Source organism: Acinonyx jubatus, chromosome D2 (assembly GCF_027475565.1).
Source record: "Acinonyx jubatus isolate Ajub_Pintada_27869175 chromosome D2, VMU_Ajub_asm_v1.0, whole genome shotgun sequence".
Classification (NCBI taxonomy): domain Eukaryota; kingdom Metazoa; phylum Chordata; class Mammalia; order Carnivora; family Felidae; genus Acinonyx; species Acinonyx jubatus.
The window spans coordinates 74,356,799-74,381,230 of NC_069393.1; the positions used below are offsets into that span (position 1 = coordinate 74,356,799).

Sequence of the window (24,432 nt, forward strand, 5' to 3'; positions counted from 1 at the left end):
CCAACAGTATTTCACTATAGGAATATACCATAATTTTGTGATTTCTCCACAATGAATAGTTGGGTTGTTTTATAAGCTTTCTTATTTAGGACAAATGAAAAACACCTCATTAAAATAAAGCCAACCTCTGTAAATGAAGAACAATTTTTTCCCGGCTAACTTCATTGGCATAAAAAGATGAAGTTTCTAAAAACTCAAAATGTAATTGTTTTTTATTTTATTTTTAAATGTATTTATTTTGAGAGAAAGAGTGGGTGTGTGTGAACAAGGTGGGGGGGAGGGGAGGGGAGGAGAGGGGGAGAAGAGAGAGGGAGAGGAAGAAGGAGAGGGGGAGAAAGAGAGAGAGAGAGAGAGAGAGAGAGAGAATATCCCAAGCAGGCTCCACACTGTCAGTGCAGAGGTGGATTCGTGGCTTGAACTCACACACTATGGGATCATGACCTGAGTGGAAATCAAGAGGTGGACACTTAACCAACTGAGCTGCCCAGGTACCCCTAATTGTGGTCTTTTCAATTAATAATCAGGAACCATTCAATATGGAAGAAACTTCAGATAAAGGATATTTCTTTTACCCACGTAGATTCCCCAGGCACTGGAACACAATAGAAAGTTTGTCTTTCCAATGTGGTAGTTCGTGGAGAGTTTAAATCAACTTCTTGTTGAGGCTGTGATGTACACAAAAAGTATATTTAAAATTTTACTAAGAAAAACAAAAACAAAAATTTTAATTAGCAAGTCACTTTTTTCATGTTATTTATAAAATCATTGTAAATATTACACATTAAGAACTAAAAAACAAATACCAAATCCAAACTGTCATTTTTTAAAAAGGAAAATGGACATAAAATCATTTCACATGCAATGATGAATATACTAGCTTCCCTCAAATCCATAATACACAGCACCCTGTTACAAAATTAAATCCTTTTTAATAAACAGGATACATGGTACTTCCATTGTCTCTTTCATAGAAAATAATCAGAATCAGCCTACAAAACAGGAACTTAATGAAATATTCATTAGGAGGTAACTGATATGAGATTGGAGTCAGATATTATTCCCTAAAAGAGGCATGTTCTCTATTTCAAATACACTTAGAAAATCCTAAGAGGTAAGAAAGAACCTAGGATGTAATATTAAAATGTTACTTTAATGAGTACATACTTTTATAGTACAAAAAAAATTCTTAGAAGTAAAATAAAATATATATTCCATTTTGTAAGGAAAAAAACAAGGGCCCAAGGACCCACAAACCCAAGAGACATCAAGTGTGAGCCTTAGCCAATATGTACAACCTGGGCTTTCTGCGTATTGCTTTCTTTCCAGGCCCCAAGTTTTCCTAGTTTGGTGCTTTTACTTATGACCTTCAGCAAAACAATAGAAACTATTTGCCTTCGGAAGTGTCACACGTGGACAGACACATCATCTTTTTTATTTTCCTATTTCCAGATGCTGAGATTTGGTAATCTATGGTGATGTTGCATTTTGTGTACTGGACAAAACTGTGTATTTATTAATACATTAGGCTAATGTGCCTTAGGATTCCTCAAAAAAGGGAGGCAGCAAGCATTTATAAAGTTAACTCATTCGATTTGGCACCACGTTTTACTCCCACATTTTACTTTGTAGAAACACTGTAAAAGAAAAAAAGACGTCGGGAGACCTGGTTCATCATGTGTTAAGATGAACAAATCCATCTTTCATGGGTCCCCCTAAATAACTGTAGGAAGATACATTTTTGTTGAACGTAATCTTCACGGCAACCTTCCAAATTAGGGTTGTTCTGTTCAGACTGGCCCCTGAACTAGAACACTTTATTCAGCCAGGCACAGCTTCTACTGTGAATTAACGGCTGGTATGAGGGTTATAAATCAATCTCTTAAGGTTCGGGTAAGCAGAAGTCAGACTCCCAAAATATAAAAAGCCCTACATAATCTGATTAAATTAAGATTCTGGATCAGCAAACCAGAGAACTAGACCCTAGAATGGAGGTAACACCTTTCTACGTAAGCACCTGCCTGATCAATCCCCACCTATGATACCTGTTTTTTTCCCCAACAATAAAATTACCATCAATTTCAATAGAACCACATGAAAAACACATAAAAAGTAAAATATGGGAGATATTTTTGCTTTTATCAGAAAAGCAATTTTTAAAAAACTGCAGATATACTGTAGGTCCTCTCTATAACTGCTTTCCTAGTAACTTTCCACCTCAAGACAATCCCTTTCCCAAACATAATCCTGACTGGTGTTCTCTGCCTTCTTGCCTTTCCCATGATATGTAAGAGAGCTTCCATTACTTCTTTTTATCAAAGAAAGCTTAAGTTTATTAAAAACATTTTTCCTCCTACAAAAAGGAGACAGGATTTAATGAAATTTAATTAAGCAAGTGTTAAGTCCTAAATTAATCTTCCACTTTTATTTTAAAATAACTTATCATAACCTGTAATTTTTTAACCAAGTATAGAGATATTAGGAAAAGGAATTAGTTTTGTTATTTATAGTACTCCACCTTCTAAGAGATTTTTAGGAGATCAAAAATACATCCACATCAGAGAAACTCAAATAAAAGGTAAATAAAACATTCATGGGACTTCTTAGAACTTACTTACACACAAGATAAATACATTTAAGATCAACCAAAGGAAATAAATTTGCTGCTTAAGAAAAAATTCGTATTGGGCCACCTGGGTGGCTCAGTCGGTTTGAGCGTTTGACTCTTAATTTTGGCTCAGGTTACGATCTCATGGTTTTTGAGTCCCACATCGGGCTCTCCGCTGTCGCACAGAGCCTGCTTTGGATCCTCTGTCCACCTCCCTCTCTCTGCCCCACACCCCCTTGTGTTCTCTCTCTCAAAAATAAACATTTAAGAAAAAAATTCTTACTAAAAATGTTTTATACATCTTAAGGATACATACCCCACACTCTGCTACATCTCTGTATTTTCCAAAATGAAGGACCTATGATCCAAAACAAAGAATAACAGTATCATATCAGTATATCTGAATCAAAACCACCAGAAACAACAAGGATAAGATTAACACCACTAATTACAAACAGAAAGTTTCATGAAAAAAAGCAATACATACACGTGCTTTTGTGTTTCGGTTAACCGTTTCGTAAACTCCCATGTAAAACTCAGGGTCAAACATATCCTGAATCATGCAGCGAAACTTCACAAAACTGTTAGGTTTCAAGTAATGAAGGGGAACTTCATTCAATGATGGCACCTTAAAGGAAAACAAGTCAATACTCCTATCTGTAAAACATTAAGCACATATACAGAAACTATATATCCAGACCCAAACTGCCACACACACACACACACACACACACACCCCAAACCCCATTAGGAAGCCAATGATCTCAACAGTTAACATAAGTGCTGGGCATAAAAGTACTGAGTTCTTCCTAGTTTGTATAATGACATTGGACTCTAATGTAAACTTCACAAGTAGCAGAAAGGCATTTGCCTTACTGAGCTCTTCTCTTAAAACGCGTACATCCCAGGGACACCTGAGTAGCTCAGTTGGTTAAGCACTTGACTTCGACTCAGGTCATGATCTTGCAGTTCGTGAGTTAGAGCCCACATCAGGTTCTGTGCTGACAGCTCAGAGCCTGGAGCCTGCTTCGGATTCTGTGTCTCCCTCTCTCTCTGCCCCTCCCCTGCTTGTACTCTGTCTCTCATCTCTCTCGAAAATAAATAAACATTAAAAACAACCTAGTACATGCCAATTCTTTTTAAATGAAAGCAATAAAACAAAGATAATAGAGACTCACACCTTTTTTTTTTTTTTTTTCTTTTTTTTGGTCTTAGAGAGTAATATGGTCAGTTACTGCCACCTAGAGGCACCAACATAGAAGCACCGAATTGCTCGACGTTTCAGTTGAAAGAGGGCAAAATCTTTTAATACGTATACACTTAATGCAGAAGACAGGGCACATTAATGTATACATATAGTATATATATAATGTGTATATATAGTTTAAAATTTTACGTGGATTACCACTCTACAGAGAGAACCTGGAAGTCAGCCCAACCCAGCAGCAATAAACTTACCCATTTTGGAGCGTTATTTTCCTTCAGCTTTTCCTTAAAATATTCAATTACTTTCTTCTCCCAGTCAGGATTAACTCCATTTTGGGCTGAAAAAAAAAAAGGCACTTTTCACAGCTACATGTACAATATTACAATACGTAACAACAGACTCTGGTCAGGTGTGGCACTTCGCGTTCAGGTGCAGCCCTGCACTGGGCATCGGTGGGGGGGGGGGGGGGGGGGGCTGCCCTCCAGGGGGTTGGGTGTCACAAGGAAGGGCATGGTGACCTCGTGCAGGCTCTCAGGAGCCAACACCCTAGCCAAGAACACCACAGAATGAGGCCTAAAGCTATGCAAAGCAGCATATGAACCATCATTTGTAAAGCACGATGTTCTTTGAAAACATTTTTATACAGATTTTTTTCCCTTACAGCCATCCTGAAATAAAAAGAGGATGTTCTTTTAAAAAAAAAAAAATTAATTTGGGAGTAATTTCCAACTTTCCAAAAAAATCACATGAACAGTACAAAGAATACCTCTGTCTTTGCTCCATTTATCTGCTCTCATAGTTTTCTGACCCGATTTAGATTAAATTACACACATCCATACGCTTTTGCCTTTAGATATTTCAATATGCATTTCCTAAGAATAGAGAGATTATTTTACATAACTAGCAGTACTGTTACCAATCTCAGGAAATTCAAAACTAATGCTTTTTACCTAACCCACCATCCATATTCCAATACTATCCTTTATTGTACTTTTTCCTCTTCGGTACATGAGCCAGTCTAGGATCACATACTGACTGCTTTTAGCTATCATGTCTCTTTCATCTTCAATCTGGAACAGTTCCTCAATCTTTATTTTCTATGACATTCATATTTAAGAAGAATACAAACCCTAGATAAAAATATAGAATGCTTCTCACTTTGGGTTTGTCTAATGTTCTCTTATGATTAGATGGCAGGTGTGCACTATCAGACTATTCCCTGAGCGATGCTGTGTCCTTGTAATGGTATCATCTAGAGACAAATGTCCACCTTCCCCTCACTGATGATGTTCACCTTAACCACCCAGTCAAAAGGATAGCCAATCTCTCCACAGTAACTTTTTTCCCCTTTGCAACTGTTAAGTAATCTGCAGGAGGCACTTCAAGAGCATGCAAATAATTATTACAAATCTTGCCCCACCCCCAGATTTAGCATCCATTGACAACTCTTACAATGATGACTGTAAAATGAAGAGAAAGGTGTTTCTAACGTCATGTTAAAGAGAAGAGGGGTGCCTGGGTGGTTCAGTTGGTTGAGCGGCTGACTTCAGCTCAGGTTATGATCTCACAGTTTGTGAGTTCGAGCCCTGCGTCAGTCTCCGTGCTGACAGCTCGGGGCCTGGAGCTAGCTTCTGATTCTGCGTCTCCCCCCCCCCCCCCCCCCCCCGCCCCTCCACCGCTCACTCTGTCTCTCTTTCACAAAAATAAACAAACATTAAAAAAAAATGTTTTTTAAAGAGAAGAAAACCGGGGTACCTGGCTGGCTCAGTTAGTGGAGCAACTCCTGATCTCGGGGTTGTAAATTTGAACCTCACGTTGCACGTAGAGATTACCTAAAAATAAAATCTTAGGGGTGTCTGGGAGGCTCAGTCAGTTAAGTGTATGACTTCGGCTCAGGTCATGGTCTCGCGGTTCACTGAGTTCAAGCCCCACTGACAGCTCAAGCCCTGGAGCCTGCTTCACATTCTGTGCCTAACCTCTCTCTCTAACCCCTCCCCCGCTTGCACTCTCTCACTCTCTCCAAAATAAATAAACATTAAAAGTAAAAATAAAAATGAAATCTTAAAAAAAAAGAAAAAGAAAAGAAAACCAAGGGTTTGAAAAAAATTACAGCATTTAGCCAAGACCAAAGTGAATTATTGACAGAATTAGGAATTATCTGCTTGGGGAGAACCAGCAAACCAAATAGCTAGCCAATACTTCCACCATTTATATTCATCACACAGGTGCTATGGTGCCGTGAAGTAAAGGAAGGAACTATTTGTGACGAGCTGATTCTGTTAGAAATATTCATAAAATTCCACTAACACCATGCTCAGCAGGGCTTCCAAACACTTTCATTTAATTGAGCCAAGTCTAATTCTGAAAAAAGGAGGAAGGAATAAACTCCTGAGGTGATTCAGATGTGCAACGAGGGTTACATCCACCGAGAAACTGGTCCTCAGCGCGTGCCCTGACCACCATCATTAGAATCACCTGAGTAGTTGTTAAAAATCCAAAATTTCCAGCCCATTCCAGACCTACTGAATCAGAAATTCTGGAGCTGAGGCCTAGCAATCTGCGTTTGAAAATGCCTAAATGGCTTTGCGGCACCCATCCCTTCCCTCTGGCTGTCCCCTCTCGGAGCAGCCACGGCCGGCGGCCGGAACGGCAGGACCCCGAAGTCCCACTTCCACCAGGACCACAGTGGCGCATGCCTTGTGGTTCAACCAGCCAGCTTGGAAGATCCACAGACCAAAGGCCTGGTGCCTCAACCGCACCCTGCGCCTGGACCCCTCCTGGACCCCTCCAGCCCACAGCGAGGTGCCCTCTGCTGCGGCGTCACACCCAAGTGCGAGCCGGCAGGGCCTTCAGAAGAGTCTCGAGGGGCCGGCGTCCACAAGGAGGCGGCATGAACCAGTGATCTCGGTGGAATCCAAGAGGGTAGAACCAGTCTGCAGAGTCCTGCAGGCCGGCGTGCCGTGGTGGCGGCACCGCTCCCAGCCCATTCTCCTTCCCGGACGCCCTCGGCCCCGAACTTCAGCTCAGGTTATGATCTCCCAGTTTGTGAGTTCGAGCCCTGTGTCCGGCTCCGTGCTGACCGCTCGGGGCCTGGAGCCAGCTTCCGGTTCCGTGTCTCCCTCTCTCTCTCTCTCCCCTCTCCGGGAGGGCTCTCCGGAAGACCTCAAATCGGTCAAACCCAGCTGACAGGACCGGTCATGCCCATACGGAATATCTGCAAGGAGGAAGTCAGAGTCACAACCGAGGAGGAGGAGAACTGCAGCCAGTGTTTACACGGCCGGTGCCAACACCGGCTCTGATGCCCGGCAGAAAGGGCAAGGAGGCCGTGGAACGAGATGTCGAGAAGGCAAAAATGAAGTGCTGTTGGTAAATCGCGATAAAAAAACAACACACAAACAAAATGCCCTCTAAGTGAATCTGATGCATACTAAAGAGAGCTGCTGTTGTACTAGAGGAGTACCGATGAAGCACTGCCAAAATGGACAATAAGTAAGTAAATAAGAATGGGCATTTTTGCTTCCAGTGAAAATGGATGTTTAAAGAAAAGGCTGATACACAGCCATGACAGCCACAGCAACGTTGCTATCCTGACTGCATCTGAGTAAGAAACAGGACATGCTGGGGGGTGAGGGGAGGAGGGCGGCTCGTCAGTGGAGCATGCAACTCATGACCTTACAGTGGATGAGTTCAAACCCCAAATTGGGTGTGGAGTTTACTTTTAAAGAAACAAAAAAGAAAGTTATACAAACAAGACCATGCCACCTAACAGATGATGAAACCAGATATATATGCACGGCACATTATTTTCCCCTTATCTCTCTGACATTCTTAGTGGTGTCTTTTAAGGAGAAGTCCAATTTGCCAAGTTTTTTTTCCTTCATAGTAACTGACCCCCAAGGTCATGAAGATATTCTACATTTTTTATTTTCCATACTTAGGTCTGTAAACCCACATCAAATTAATGTTTTTGTTTATATTGTGACATAGGGGTTGAGGCTCATTTTCTCCCCAAAAAGATATCCACTTGTTCCAACATTAAAAGGCTTTCTTTTTAGCATTGAATTGCTTTGGCACTTGTATCAAAAATCAACTCACTGTACTTATGTTAGTTTATTTCCACACTCTGCTATGTTACACTGATCTATTTATCTTTATGCTGTCTTAATACTATATTCGTTACTGTCTTAACCATTATGGCTCGGTCTTAAGTCTTAAAAATCAAATCGTTAAGTTCTTCAAATTTGTCTTGACTATTGTCATCCTTAACATGTCTATGTAATTGTGAGGACCAGCTTATGGACTTCTGTGTCAGGTCTGCTGAAATTCTGACTAGGGTTGTGTTGACCTTACAGATAATTTGAGGAGAACCGACATCTTAACAGAGTCTTCCAAGCCATGAATTCTCCCAGGGGAGACAGAATAAGGGAGCCTACACGTGGATTCCTCCAGACTTCATCTGTGTCTTTTTCCCTTACGATCCAGCTGTGTATCTTTCCTATCCTGCTGTAATAAATCTTGGCCTTGAATAAAACTATCCATGGAGTCACATTAAGTCCTTCTAGTGAGTCTCTCAAGATAGAAGTGGTCTTGGGAACCCTAACACATGAGTATATCAATAGTTCATTTCTATTGATTGCTGAATAGTATTCCACAGTATAGCTGAATGACAATTTGTTTCTCCATTTACCCACTGAAGGACATTTAGATTGTCTCCAAGTTTAACAACTATGAACAAAACAACTAAACATTTGTGTAGAGGTTTTTGTGTACACGTAGGCTTTCATTTCTCTAAGTAAAAACCTGGGAATGGCACAGTTGGGTATACGGTAAATGTACAGTTAAGATCCCACCTCTTTTCCAGAGTGGCTGTACCATTTTGCATTCTTACCAGCAATGTATAAAAGATCAAGTTCTTTGTATCCTTGCCAGCATTTGGTACTGTCACTATGTTTTCCAATTTTAGCTGTTCTAATAGGTGTGTAACATCTCATCATGGTTCAGATTTGCATTTCCCTAGTAGCTAATGATGCTGAATTGGTGAGGCATCTATTTAATCTTTGGCCCTTTTTAAAACTGGGTTAATTACCATTGTGCTTTCTTTATACATTCTGGATACAAATCTCATCTATGGTTTTCACATATATTCTAGTTAATGGCTTATCTTTCCATTCTAATAGTATTTTTTTGCAGAAGTTTTTAGTTTTGATGGTTATCAAATTTCTGTTTCATGCATTGTGTCTTTGGTGTATGTCTAAGATCTCACTGCCAAACCCTGGGTCACAAAGATCTTCTACTTACGTCTAAAAGTTTTATATTTTTACAGTCTTAAATTTTATACTTAGAACTGTGACACATTTTGAGTTAATTTTTGTATAAGGTATGCGATTTAAAGGTTTTAAATGTGTTCCCACATTTATGTTGAAAAGATCCTTTTCCATGAATTATCTTTGTACTCTGTCAAACAATGAGAGCAACAAGAATGAACCTTACAAACATTATGCTAGGTGAAATAACCTAGACACAAAAGGACAAATATTGTAGGATTCCATTCACATGAGGTACCAAGAATAGACAAAATCACAGAGACAAAAATTAGAACAGAGGCTTTTGTAGGGGAGACACATGAAAGAGGGGGAGCTGATGGTTATTTTACCTTGGGGTGAGTATGAATATGTGGAGTGGTAGGCAGAATAATGCCTCCCCCTGCCCCAAGATGGCCACATCCTAATCCCCAGAAACTGAATATATTACACGACAAAGGGGAATTTAGGTAGAAGATAGAATTGAGGTTGATCATCAGCTGACCTTAAAGCAGAGAGATTATCCATGTGTGTCCAATATAATCACAAGGGTCCTTAACATGGAAGAGGGAGACAGAAGTCTTCAGAGCGAGGAGAACTCGAAAGGAGCCATGAGCCAAGAAATGTTGGCAGACTCCAGAAGCTGGAAAACAATAAGGAAATAGATTTTCCCCTAGAGCCTCCAGAAAGGAATGCTGTCCTGTTGACAACTTGATTTTACCCGGTAAGACTCCCATCATTCTGGCCTCCAGAACTGTAAGATAATAAGTTTATACTGTTTTAAGCCCTTAGTTTGTGGTGATTTGTCACAGTAAAAATAGGAAATACAGTTCTTTGAAGAACTGCTCCATTAAGTTGTTGAATTTATGTCCTTAGAGTTATCTTGTATCCTTTCCATGTCCATACAGTCTGTAGTGGTAGCTCTTCTTTCATTCCTGGTACTAGTAATTTGTGTCTTTTTTTTTTTTTTCTCCTTTGCTAGTCTGCCTATAGGCTTATGTATTTTACTGATCTTTTTAAAAAAATAAACAGCTTTGGGTTTCATTGATTTTCTCTTTTTTCTTATCTTCAATTTCATTCATTTCTGCCTTACCTTTATTAGTTCCTTTCTTCTATTTGACTTGGGTTTATTTTGCTCTTCTAGTTTTAAGACAGAAGCTTAAATTATTGATTTGAGATCTACTCTTCTGATAAGTGCACTTAATGCCTCTTAGCACATCTTTGGCTGTATCCCACAAATTTTGATATGCTGTGTTTTCATTTTCATTTAGTTCAAAATATTTTAAAATTCCCCTAGAGACTTTTTGATCCATGGATTATTTAGAAATATTATTTCCACAACTTTGAATCTTCTTGTCATCTGTTACTGATTTTTAATCTGACTTCATTATGGCTGGAGAACATAGTTGATGATTTCAACTCTTTAAGATTTGTTAATATTTGTTTATAATCCAGAATATGGCTTATCTTGGTGAATGTTCTATGCGCACTCAGAAAAAATGTATGTTCTGATGTTGGTGGAGCATTCTACAAATGTCAATTAGATTTATTTGGTTGATGGTGTTGTGCAGTGTTTCTAAATCCTTGCTTTTTTTTTTTTTAACATTTATTTATTTTTGAGAAAGAGAGAGAGAGAGCACGTGCATGTGTACACACAAGCAGGGGAGGGGCAGAGAGGGGGACAGAGGATCCAAAATGGGCTCTATGCTGACAGCAGCGAGTCCAATGTAGGGCTCAAACTCACAAACCATGAGATCATAACCTGAGCTAAAGTTGGATGCTTAACTGAGCCACCCAGGTGCCCCAATCCTTGCTTATCTTCTATTCACTTGTTCTGTAGAATACTAAAAGAGAAATGGTAAAATCTCCACTTATAATTATATAATTACAAATTTCTCTATTTCTCCTTCCAGTTCCAGGAGTTTTTACTTCCTGTATTCTGAAGCTCTGCTGTTAGGTGCATTTACATGTAGGGCCTCTTAGTGAACTGTTTTATTATTATGTGATGAATCTCTTGTTCTCTTCTCACACAATATTTCTTAAAAATATTTTTAAATTTAAAATGAAGAATCCGCTAAAGCGGACGACCTAAGGTCTAAGAAACAACAGAATTAACTCATGAATGCAATGGCGGGGGGGAAAAGTCCAAGCATCATAATTAAGCAACAAACCTAAAAAGCAACTAGCACAAATGAGAGGAATAATTCAAAAGGGAAGTTGAGGCACCTGGGTGGCTCAGTTGAGTAAGCATCCAACTCTTGATTTTGGCTCAGGTGATGATCTCATAGTTTGTGAGTTCAAGCCCCGCATCTGGCTCTGGCTGCTTGGGATTCTCTCTTTCCCTCTCTCTCAAAATAAATAAAATTTTAAAAACGAAGAAGTTGAAGAACATCCACAAAGATATCATAGTTCTTTCTTAGTGAATAATATGAATGAGATGCTGGAAGAACTTATTGAATATGATGTCAAATTCTGTTCAATAAGGAAATGCAAGAATACAAATATAAGTAAATTAAGTTTTAACATAGTACTGCTCAAGGAAGTGTGTATGTACCTGACAGCATAGCCTCAAAATACATAAAGCAACAACTTTCAGAACTAAGGAGGAAAGACTAAACAGAAATCACAAAGACTTGACACAGCCCTCTCAGAAACATAAATCAAGCATGAAACACAAAATTAAATACACAGCAGGTATGAAGATAGTAAGCTCTCTAATAAATAAAAATATCCAGAGTACATTTTTAGCATGTGACATTTACAAAAAGTTCTACGTACTAGTCACAGAGGAAGCCTCAACAGATGCCAGGTGTATGTTCTCTGTCCAAAATGTGACAAGATAAGAACTCAGTACAAAAGGGAAGCTTAATACATGAGCACCCTTATGTCTATAATGATTTTTAAAAACAGAGAAGCCCATGATAATAAATAATCCATAATTTAGAGAGGACTTTATAGGGAGTAATTATGAAATTCTCCCAGACGGATAACAAAGAAAGCTGTGCAGCTTAATGTCTGTGGGTTACTAAGGTGGTTTTTATGAAGTTATAGATTCGAGTATGCTTATCAAGTACAAAGAAAGAGTGGAAATAGATGAGCTTATTACTTTTCAACTTAAGAAGCTTTTAGAAGAGAAAATCCAAAGAATAAGAAAAATAATAAATAAAATGGAGAAAAATACTAATACAAATCATTAATGTTAAGATAGCTAAATTTTTTGGCAAGCCAGTTCAGAACAAAGAAAACCCAAAGAACAAAATCATACAAATGAAAAAAGGGAAAATGCTATAGATGACAGAAACACTAAAAACTATGCAAAATATTATGAACTATAAACAGATTTGAAAATCCAGGTGAAAGATGAATTTCTGAAAGAATATGAACTGCCAAAACTGCCACAAGATTGGCAGGCGGAGCTCTTCGGGTTATCACTATCTGGTCAAAGAACAGTGTATGTCTAATATTGCACGAGAGAAAAACTGCTGATCTTTCCTCTCAATCCCATGAAGTCCCAAGTCCAGAAAATTATGCACTTTCAAGCCAAGCTGTTCACAAAAGATAAAGATGCAAAACTCCCATATAAACTATTAACTGAATCCAATGGAGTATTCAAAAAGAAATCATGATCACGCAGTACTTATCCCAATAATACAAAAGTAGTTTCTGACCAGAAGAGCTAAGAGGATAATTTATGGCATTAAAAGATTAAAGAAAAAATATAACCATCTCAGGGGATAGAAAACTAGGCACTTGATAAAGTGCAAAACCTATTTCATGAAGAAAAATGATAAATTATGGCTTGATAGTAAACTTTGGAGTATAAGAGAAATCTTTTGACCTTGATTCTTGAAACACTGTCCTTAAAGCAAAATAATTTAATGACAGGATTTTACTTCCTCCCCTACTGGTCCAAACACCCTAGTAGATTCTGTAGGGAAAGCTATTATACAATCATAATAACATAAATGTTTTTTGTTATAATAACATAATAACATAAATGGTTTTTGACCTTTATAATACGATCAGACAAAGCACTAGAGCACTGTAAACTTTGGTGCCACATTTGTGGCACAATGACTGACAAAAATTGGGTACAAGCAATGGAGGGTTGTGTAGACACTATTTCCTCATCTTATGAAATGGAAACTCTGAAATGGTATCTAAAGTTGCTGGAGAGAAAAAACAACTTTAGAATATGCCTCTACATTCAAAAGGAAAGCAACTGAAGAATTAAAAATAAGTGAAAAACCAGAAGCTTCACACTAAGATAGGAACAAGGCAATGATGGCCCTCTCACCATTTTCAACACTGTACTAGAAGCCATAACTAATACATTAAGACAAAAAAAAAAAAAAAGGAAAAAGAAAAGGTATATTAGCCAAGAAGGAAAAAATAAAAGTGTTCACAAAAGACATGTTTCTACATAGAAAATCCGAAGGAATCAACAAAAAGAAAAACCCGCCTGGAACTAATAAGCAATTATAGCAAGATTGCAAAATGCAAGGTTAGTATACAGAAGTCAATCATATTCCTACATATTATCAATGAACAAGTGGAATTTGAAATTAAAAACACAGAACCATTCACATTAGCATCCCCAAAACGAAATTCTTGTATATAAATCTAACAAAATATGTGTAAGATCTGTATGAGGAAAGCTATAAAAGCCTGATGAAAGAAACTCAAGAACTACATAAATGGGGAAATATTCCACATTCATGGCTAGGAAGACTCAATATTGTCAAGATTCTTCCCAATCAAGACTCAGCTAAGTGCATTTGTTTGGACAGTAAATCTCTCAGTGGTCCAGAACAGTCCAAAGTTTCTTAGGGGCAGTGAGTATCCCCCAATCCCTGTGTGGCACTCTAGAGCCCTACATGCATACAACAGATTTTAAATAAACACCACAGTGATTGTAAAGATGAAGAGACAGAACTTGAGTTATTTCAACTCTATCTTCTATGAGACAACTTGGGAGTGTGTTTAATATTTAAAACAGTGCAAAATGAGAGGCATAGGAAGCGCAAATTTTAGCTCACACGTATATATCGCACTGAATTTAGTATTTAATACTAAAATATATTCTTATCAAACTGTTATTTGCTTTATAACTAAAGAATGAATCAAGAAAATATATTAACAGGGGCGCCTGGGGGACTCAGTTGGGTAAGTGACTGACTCTTAATTTAGGCTCAGGTCATGATCTCATGATGGTAGATCGAGCCCCTGCATCTAACTCCGCGTGGGCCTCAGCGCTGACCATGGAGCCTACTTAGGATTCTCTGTCTCCCTCTGCCCTTCTCTCCTGCTGATGTGTGTGCTCCCTCTAGGAAAGGGAAAAGGAAAAGAAAAGGAAAGGAAGAGGAAGAGAAAGAAAAGGAAAGGAAAAGAAAAAACGTTAACAATGACAAAAAATACATTAACATCAGGGGCACGATTTTGAGAACTGCCTAACTTGTGTCTTGTAGTTGCTTGTTTTATCAGAATTCACTTATTTATTTAATGAAATTTATTGTCAAATTGGTTTCCACACAACACCCAGTGCTCATCCCAACAGGTGCCCTCAATGCCCCTCACCCACTTTCCCCACCCCTCATCAACCCTCAGTTTGTTCTCAGTATTTAAGAGTCTCTTATGGTTTGCCTCCTTCCCTCTCTGTTACTCCCCCCCCCCCCCCCCGTCTTCTCTTGAGTTTCTCAGAATCCACATATGAGTGAAAACATATGGTATCTGTCTTTCTCTGCCTGACTTATTTCAGTTAGCATAACACTCTCCAGTTTCCATCCACGTTGCTACAAATGACCAGATTTCATTCTTTGCCATTGCCAAGTAGTTGGAATTCACTTATTAATTATCAATTGTTTCTTTTTTGTCCTGTAGGAACTTGGGAAGTTATTCAAAGAATTAATTACACAATTAAAACAAAATTCTTCCAATCTCATGTGCGGTACCCATACCAACATGAAACAACATCATTACAGTGGAACTCAACAAAAAAATTCTAAAATCAGTGGCAGGGGGCGGGGCGTTGCATACAGAAGGCGATAGAAGCAATAAGCAGAACTATACTATTTTGAAATACATAATACTTTAAGCTTCATTTCATGATTATTACTGAAAATCATTCAGCAGTTAAAAAAAAAAAAGTATTTTAAAAAATGACTCAGGGAGCCAAATACCCAGTATGGTTCAGAAGTTAAGAAGCAGTGTGGCTCTAGAGTCTGTAATCTTAACTATACTCTATTATCAAAAGAACTAAAAGAGTCAATGCAATCCCTACCAAAATGCCCACTGCCTATCTTTGCAAAAATGGGCGATCTGATTCTAAATTTATATGGAAATGCAAGGGACTCTAACAAGCCAAAACTATATTAAAAAAGAACAAAGTTGAAGGATTCACACTTCCTGATTTAAAAACACTGCAAAGTTAATCACGGCAATGTGGTACTGGCATGAGGATAAACATATAGACCAACGGAACTGGGAGTTCAGAGATAAAGCTACACATCTGTGGTCCAGTGATTTTTTTGACAAAGGTGTCATTCAATGGCAACCATTCAGTGGGCAGAACAGACTATTCAAAAAACAGTGCGGGAGTTTCCAGGTTGGCAAATGCATCCACTGCTGGGAGGTAGCTATCACACTCCAGTTCCCTGGAGACAAAAGCACGAGGTACTATTCCAGATCTCACCCTATGCACCTTTTCATCTGGCTGTCCATCTGAATACTTTATAATATCTTTTATAATAAACTGGCAAATGTAAAAAATAAGCCAAAAACAAATGATACCGGGACAACTGGATATCCATGTGCAAAAGAATGAATTTCGATCCCTACCTCATACCTTATACAAAATTTAATTCAAAATGAATCAAACACCTAAATCTAAGAGCTAAAACTCTCAAACTCTTAGAAAGAACATAGGTATAAATTTTTACATCTGGCATTAGACAATGGGTTCTGCAATATGGCAATCAAATGGAAGACATAAATTGGACTTCATCAAATTAAAAACTTGAACATATACAAATAGAATGTTATGAAAGTTTTTCTGTGCTTTCTGTTCCTCTACATAAACTATGGTGTATTATGCACAAAAAATTAAAAGCTTACATTGAAATGCATTACACCAAGAAAGTGAAGACAATCCACAAAATGGCAGAAATATTTGCAAATCACATATATCTGGTAAGTGTAGTATGCAGAATATACAAAGAACTCAAATCTCAACAATAAAAAGACAAAACCCAGCTAAAAAATTTGCAAAGGATTTGAATACACATTTCTTCAGAGAAAATACACAAATGGCCAATATGCATATTAAAATATGCTATTATCATTAGTCATTAGAGAAATGCAAATCAAAACCACAAGAAGTTATCACTTCACACCCACTAGGATGGCTATAACTAATAAAACAGAAAATAACAAATGTTAGATGTAAGAAACTGGAAACCTGACACATTGCTGGTGAAAATGTAAAATGGTACAGACACTTTGGACAATAGTTTGGCAATTCCTCAAACAATTAAACATAAAAGTGACACCGGAGCGCCTGGGTGGCTCAGTCGGTTAAGCGGCCGACTTCGGCTCAGGTCATGATCTCACGGTCCGTGAGTTCGAGCCCCGCGTCGGGCTCTGTGCTGACAGCTCAGAGCCTGGAGCCTGTTTCAGATTCTGTGTCTCCCTCTCTCTCTGACCCTCCCCTGCTCATGCTCTGTCTCTCTCTGTCTCAAAAATAAATAAACGTTAAAAAAAAAAATAAAAAAAAAAAACAACATAAAAGTGACACCTGGGTGGCTCAGTCAGTTTAGCATCCAACTCTTGATTTTGGCTCAGGTCATGATCTCACGGTTTGTGAGTTCAAGCCACATATCGGGCTCCCAACTGATTATGCGAAGCCTGCTTGGGATTCTCTCTCTCCCTCTCTCTCTCTGCCCCTCCAGTCCTCATGAGTGTGCACTTTCTCTCTCCCTCTCAAAATAAACCTAAAACACACACACATATATATGTATATATACATCAAGATAAATTACCATTATGAGTAGGCAAGCCTATTCCTAGGTATATCCCAAAAGAAGTGAAAACACAAAAATCCGTACACTGATATTTACAGCAGCACGCTTCACAATAGCCAAGAAGTGGAAACAACCCAAGGGTCCATCCACGAATGAACGAATAAACATGTGGTATATCCGTGCAGTGGAATATTATTTTCAGTCATAAAGAAGGAATACAGTGCTGATACATGCCACTGCATGGTTGAACCTTGAAAATATTAAGCTATGTGAAAAGCCAGACACAGTAGCCCACATGTATTATTCCATTTATACAAATGTCCAGAATAGGTAAATCATAAACAGAAGTAGACTGATTGACAGAGAATGGAGGAGGGAGCAATTGGGAGTGATTGCTAATAGGTACAGCGTTTCTTTTTGGAATGATGGAAATGATAGTGGTGATGGCTGCATACCACAGTGAATATACTAAAAACCATTGAAGTATACATACCTAAATGATTAATTTCATGTCTGTGTGTTAGATCTCAATAAAAACAAAACAAAACAAAAATAAAGGCACTAAAAGTAGGATCACAAGTGGTTACTTCACTGGGAAAAGGGCATCCTTCTACTTATTACCATGTTTCTTAAAATCATGTGTGATCTATTATTTAAAAATGCATACATACATATCTACACCTTTTGCCACAGGTGCCCAATCCATTCTTCTTCTCTGAGAACTTGCCCCATTGTTTAGGTGTGGGACTCAAAAGTCAGGACTGTCCTATATAACTCTGTGCCCTGGACACAGCTTGTTAGTGCATGGGTGGACTCCTGACGCCAGGCTGGACCAATCAGATTCTCTAACCCTGGAATCTGAGATTAAGATAAAGATGCTAACTAGTGTGGAACTGAGACCAAGTGAATTTGGGAGCTGTAGAGTAGAGACAAATAAAGTTCGTGTGCAGAGATGAATATAGCCTAAGAAGAAAATCTGAGAAGAGCTGCTTAGATTCCTGCCAGCCTTCCAGTTCCAGATTCCACTCTTGGGACGCCAAGACATCCTCCCTATCTTTGGGTTCCATAGCCTTGTAACAAATGCCTTTTTTCAGTGGCCTACCAAGGTCAGGATGATAGGAGAGATCCAAGATGGGTACAAACAAAAGGGGATGAATTGTCTGTCCAGAATCGTGGTGACAATAAAAAAGCAAACTTTTAGTCAATTTTATTATTGCTTTAAATTCTTTAAAATGCTAGTGACCAAATACTTCTCCCTGCCCTCCCCCACATAACACTGCTCTTTTAGTCTAGTTCTGGTTGTTGGATATAACCACAGTACTTTGAATATAACCAATAATAATGATCTTGACCCAACCAACAATCTAAAAACAGTGAAAGAGGGGCGCCTGGGTGGCTCAGTCGGTTGAGCGTCCGACTTCAGCTCAGGTCATCTTCTCATGGTTCATGGGTTGTCCAGCTCTGTGCTAACAGCTCAGAGCCTGTAGCCTGCTTCAGATTCTGTCTCTGGCTCTCTCTGCCCCTCCCCCATTTATGCTCTGTCTCTAAAATAAACAAACACTAAAAAAACTTTTTTTAATAAAAACAGTTAAAGAAACCGGTCAATAAGCATTCCTACGTTTTCCAAAATTGACGAGTTATTAATTCAGGGAAGGAAAAAAAATTTTAATGGTGTTTTAAATTTTTTACTTATTCTTTTTTGAGAGCAAGAGTATGTGCAAGTGGGGGAGGAGCAGAGGAGGAAGGAAAGAGAGAATCCCAAGCAGGCTCCGTGTTCAGCACAGAGCCCAATGTGGGGCTCGATCCCACGACTGTGAGATCATGACATGAGCCAAAACCAAGGGTCTGACGCTTATCTGAGCCACCCACGCACCCCTAAGGTATTTTAATTTAAATAGCTATACCCAACATGTGGCTCAAACTTATGACCCCAAGATCAAGAGTAGAACGCTCCTTTGACTGAACCAGTCAGCTGCCCTAAGAAAATTTATTTTACCTATTTTTTCTAACCAACAGTTAGATCTAGAAATCTTGTCTTAAGAGTTTTCGTTTAAATAAAGCAAATTCCACTTCAACAGCTACCACTCAAGGATGAGAATGAGTGGTTGAAAATGGAGATAGGCTACAACAGAAGTCCTCTCATTTATTTCATGGTTGTCTGAGAGCTGAGTGCATCATGCTTCCCGTGGATGGCTCCACCAATGTTCATTCTTCCTGATGCTTGCTGGAGCCACCTGTGTGGGTATAGTCATACCAGAGGAGAACACCATTCAACAGAAACTGAGGCAGCAGAGGACAGGAATGAGTATAGCTAGTCTTTCAGTGTTAATGTGGTACAGTGGAGAGGACCTGAGTGAAGGAAGAAAAAAATTTCTTTTAAATAAAAACTGATTAAGAGAAAAAAAAAAGTATACCAAAATTGTTTTTAATTATTATTCCTGCCTTTGTTTAAAGGAAGCAATTTGATATGGATCACTAAATAATCATTGTGGGGACTCAGCCATTAGCACTATACACATAACAGAGGCCAACAAAGATAATGCTGAAGTATTCCTAAATCATAATTTAAAGCTTTGGATCTCAATGTCCTGTACATAAAATCTTTAAGAAACTCCAAGTGAAACATTAATGACACTTTGAGGGCTTACAGGAAAAAATGTGCATTTTTAAAAAAATGTGCAATTATAACATGGCAGATACAAATTAAAGTACAGATTGATTCGCAAAGATGAATTATGACCCAGGTAGTTATGATTAGCCACTCACAGAATTTCAAAGTTTCCTATCCAAATGAAGAAGAATCAGGACTTGCATGTGAATGTAGCTCATACCTGGTATGATCATGAATTCTCTGAATCAGTAGGAGGTCCGCCAGGACTGTCCTATGTCTGAGACCTGCGCTCACAGTAACCACCCCAATTCACACCATTTCTGATTGATTCATCAGTCTTTCCACTGCCTCTGACACATGTTCACTGAGCATTTTCACTGTGCAAGGTGCATTCCAGGCAATGAAGATATACTGGTGAATAAGTCAGAGACAGGCCCTGAATGTGCTGAGAAAAAATATAGCATAGGAACCCAAGAAACAAGTACTTTCAACAACTTGCTTTACATATGTGAAAATTAATAAAGGGAAACCTCACTAAAGTGGACTTGGGAGGCTGAAAGGGGGAGCTCTACCACTCAATGTTAATTACAAGAAGTATTATCAATTAAAGACCCCTAACAAAAAAATCTTCAACAGGTAAGTATCAATTACAGGCCCCAACAGAGAGAGATGTACATGGCATCTCCTACAAGATATCTACTATCCCTGCAACTCAGCCAGTGAGAAACCAGCATCACCCTGAACCTTTTTCTCCAATGGGCTTCCCTTCAAAATAACCCGTCCCAACTTCCTCCTCCTTTATAAAATAAAGTTCCTCTCCTTTGTTTGTGGGACTTGTCTATGGTTTGCCTTAGCTTGCATGCATGTCCCGCACTGTAATTCTCTGTTATCTCCCAGTAAACCCATTTTTACTGGTAAAATAACTGGCAGTTTTATTTTTAGGGTTAACGTATACTAATTTCCAGGACACAAAGGATCCTGCAGTAACCGAAGCAAGGGGTACTTAACTTAGGTTTCCAAAAGAAGATTTAGCCAGGAAAGTACAAGTGGAATGAGGAGGGGGCCAGGCAAAGGAAAGAGCTGAGATGCAGAAGGTCTAGTAGCAAGGTCCAAAATTAAAGAACTGAAAGAGGGTTCGGTAGGAGAGGGAATGTAGTGATAAGGTGAGGTCTGAGAACTAGGTAGGGGTGGAGCCAAGAAAGGCCTCATAAACCACAACAGTCATTTCTCTAACTGGGTAAAAATCAATTTGAAACAATTTACTACAAAACCAAAAAGAGTCTACAAGTTTAACACCCGACCTACTTCTCACAGAAACATACCTGTAATGCTGTTATTACAAAGGTACTCAACATATTCATGGCAGTAGGAAAATACAGTAAAAACATATACTTCAGAACAGCTTCTACAAAAAAATTATGGCTATAAAGCAGTATTATTTTCTTCTCTATAAAACAATCTATATGGGGAAATAAGACATTCTGTAGAAAAACATTTCAACAAGATCCAGGTGCCCATAGCAATTTACAAAATTTACAAAATACTGTAAAGCCAGTATTTTTATCCGAATTATACCCTTTCTGTACTATAATGAGATGTGTCCCTTAGGATCATATACATAGGAAACAAAACATGACAAATACTTTCAAAACTACATCAAATATAAAGTCATCTTATTTATCCAGCAAGACCAGGGTGTGGGAAATTTACTAAATATCCATAACTGGAACTTTGCCCCTCAGCACCAAAACTTTTTTTTTCTAAGTTTATTTATTTTATTTTTTTTTAATTTTTTAAACATTTATTTATTTTTGAGACAGAGAGAGACAGAGCATGAACGGGGGAGGGACAGAGAGAGAGGCAAACACAGAATCGGAAGCAGGCTCCAGGCTCTGAGACATCAGCCCAGAGCCCGACGAGGGGCTCGAACTCACGGACCGTGAGATCGTGACCTGAGCTGAAGTCGGACACTTAACCGACTGAGCCACCCAGGCGCCCCTAAGTTTATTTATTTTTGAGAGAGAGTGAGAGAGAGAAAGAGAGAGGACAATCGGGGTAGGGATGGGGGGGAAGGGGGGGAGGGAGGGAGAGGGAGAGGGAGAATCCCAAACAGTCTCTGCACCATCAGCGCAGAGCCTGATGCAGGGCTTAAACTCATGAACCGTTACATCATGACCTGAGCTGAAACCAAGAGTTGGACACTTAACCGACTGAGCGACCCAGGTGCCCCAAAACGTTTCACTTTTGATGGATTTTCCTTAAGAAGTACCTATGCATTTACAGCGACCTAAACCAACTGTGCAATTTAATCTTCACTCCACATTTTGGAGCCATTATTTTGGACATCAATTATGGGTTCCAGTAATGTGAACGTCAATTACTAGGATTTAGTGGAGGACTATATGTCCCTTCCTCAAAGCACCCTTATGGATATAGTATAAAAAAAAAAAAAGAAAAATTTTTTTTTTTGCTTTTAAAAATATATATACACATAGTTTTAGACTTCTTTATCAGGTTGTCAGTGTTCACGGACTCAGTCCTGATGCCTACACAGGCCTTCTAATTTACTGCTTCTAGTTTCAGCCTGGGAAACCAGAAAACTAAACTAGTTCAAATTATAGGGAAAATGAATAAAGAGTTGCTGAGTCCCTCCTACAAGAAATACGTGCATTTTACGCCATTGGTTTTGGCTGCTGGAGACTAGCTTCTAGATCAAGGCGTTCTCACTAACACCCGCCTGGTGTTTTAAATGAGCTAAGGCCACTCACTGCTAAGCTACCTCCAGGTGCCACAATCTAACAGTGATTTCTGGTTTGCCTCCACCACTCGTAAGTGCAAAAAGAACGGGGAGGGGGGTTAAAATGCCCAGTTAACCGCAAACAAGCCTCAATTTTCCTCCATGGATGCTTAGCAGAAAAGTAGCGTTAACAAGAACTACAACTAAAATTTACTAAGCTGGTCTGCAGCATTCAAAGCCCTTTTCTACGTAGGAACTCAGCTGAGTTCAACATTTCTTGCTAGCTCTGGCACGAAAGCAGACGTGTACTAAAAAGGCTTTAAAGTCATAACAGAAAAAATTAAGCTGTCACCCCTAATCTTATCGCGAAAAGGGAGGATGTGTGTAATACAGTAGTTAGAGCCAACTTCTGCTGCGAGCGAGCACTCCCCCGACACACCGGAAGTTTTGAAATATCCTGCAGGCTTCCCATAGGCAAAGTGCTTTTCCTCGCCCCTTCTCGGCGGGCCCCTCGAAGGTTCAAGGACCCCTCCGCGAAGCGTCAAACGCGGGGCGCGGGTCCCCGGTGCGCCACGGAGGGGAGCGAGGCCGGCAATCACGGCCGGTCGCCGGCTCCTCGCCGCGTAACCTTGGCCGCTCGCGAATCACGAATCGGGCAGGTGGGAGGCACCTGCGGCCGGCCGGGGAAGCCGCGGCCCGGGCATGGGCACGGGCCCTGGCACGGGGGTGTCTCCGCGCAGGCCTGGCCGGCCACGCCAGCCTCCGGGGGAGCCCCGCGTGGGGCCGCGCGGCGGGGCCGGGCCCCGGGCTCGGCAAACTCAGCGGCCCGCCCAGCCCGCCCCCGGCGCCGCCACTCACCGAAGAAACCTTGCACGATCCCGAGCGGGTGGCTGAGCCAATCCTCCCCACAGGGCATCTCGCCGACGGGCCGGGGCCGGCGCGGCCCGGCGTCCCGCGCCGCGGCTCCTCCTCGGGGGCTCGGCCGCTCGTCGCCCGCGCCCTCCCACGCACGGCGAGCCTCGGGGCGCGGGCCGCCCGGCCTGCCCGCGCCTCAGGGAACGGCGGCTGTGGCGGCAGCAGCCAAGGAGCAGCTGGCCACGGGCAGGCGGCGCGTGCGGGCCCCCAGCCTCCACTTCGCACAATGGCGGGAAATAGGCGCCGCCGACCGCGCTGCCTGCGACCTGGGTGGAGCTCGCGCGAGGAGGGGCGGCGGGAGCGCGCGGCGCGGCCCCGAGGGAGGGAGGAGGGGCGGCGGGAGCGCGGGGGTGGGGCGGGGTGGAGCCAGGACGCGGCGGCGACGCGGCGGCGGGGCGGCCGCCATCTTGGAGATGGGCAAAAGGTAGGGCACGCAGGGCTGGTGGGTGGAAAGGCTTCGAGGCTGAGCTCTGCGTGTCGCGTTTTGTCACGCTGTGCTAGTGTGAAGGGGGAAGTTCCCGAGGTCCGGTTTATTAATTCGTAATACGAGCCCTTGCACAGGCTGGAGGGCGCAGCAGCCCAAAAGCACAAGCCCAAGGAGACCTTCGGGTCCTCTCTGGGCAAAATTAGTGGGCAAAACAGCCCTGGGTGTCGGTCCACCCACTCTTGGTTCTAGTTTTATTTTGTTTTGTTTTGCTCCTTTCTGTGGCGCCCTGCCTGAAACACCCATACAGTGACTCCCTCAGCTGCATAAAGTCTGATCCCACTGGGGGAGGTATGCATTTGGATAAGGGGTACTTTGAAAACTCACAAGCGCCCTTTGCTGGATCTCTGGCACTGTGGTAGAGTGACGAGTTCATAATTTGAGAGGCAAGCTCCTCACTGTGGAAACGTACCTGTCTGCCTCTGCCTAGAAGCTGGAAACAACCAGGGAGCTTTGGCAGGTTCCTGCAGAAGGTGTGTACAGACATACCTTCGAAATGCTGCCCCTTTGTGCCACACCATCTCAATAAAGCGAAAATCATAATAAAGCAAATCA

At 40.6% G+C, this 24,432-nt stretch overlaps 1 protein-coding gene across 2 annotated transcripts in view; it reads right to left on the reverse strand.

Moving 5' to 3' along the window:
• Positions 1-23,691, reverse strand: part of MCMBP (minichromosome maintenance complex binding protein) — a 47,710-nt gene extending 24,019 nt beyond the window's left edge. The window contains exons 1-5 of one of the 2 annotated variants that reach the window (XM_027063247.2): positions 23,337-23,691; positions 4,064-4,149; positions 3,093-3,233; positions 2,922-2,963; positions 564-665 (exon numbers count right to left, since the gene is read on the reverse strand). In XM_027063247.2, the coding sequence (XP_026919048.2) occupies positions 564-665; positions 2,922-2,963; positions 3,093-3,233; positions 4,064-4,149; positions 23,337-23,394 (429 nt within the window). In that variant the 5' untranslated portion in view covers positions 23,395-23,691. The remainder of the gene's footprint in view (positions 1-563; positions 666-2,921; positions 2,964-3,092; positions 3,234-4,063; positions 4,150-23,336) is intronic. The other variant, XM_027063248.2, reaches the window with a different exon arrangement.
• Between the last annotated feature and the right edge of the window lie 741 nt (positions 23,692-24,432).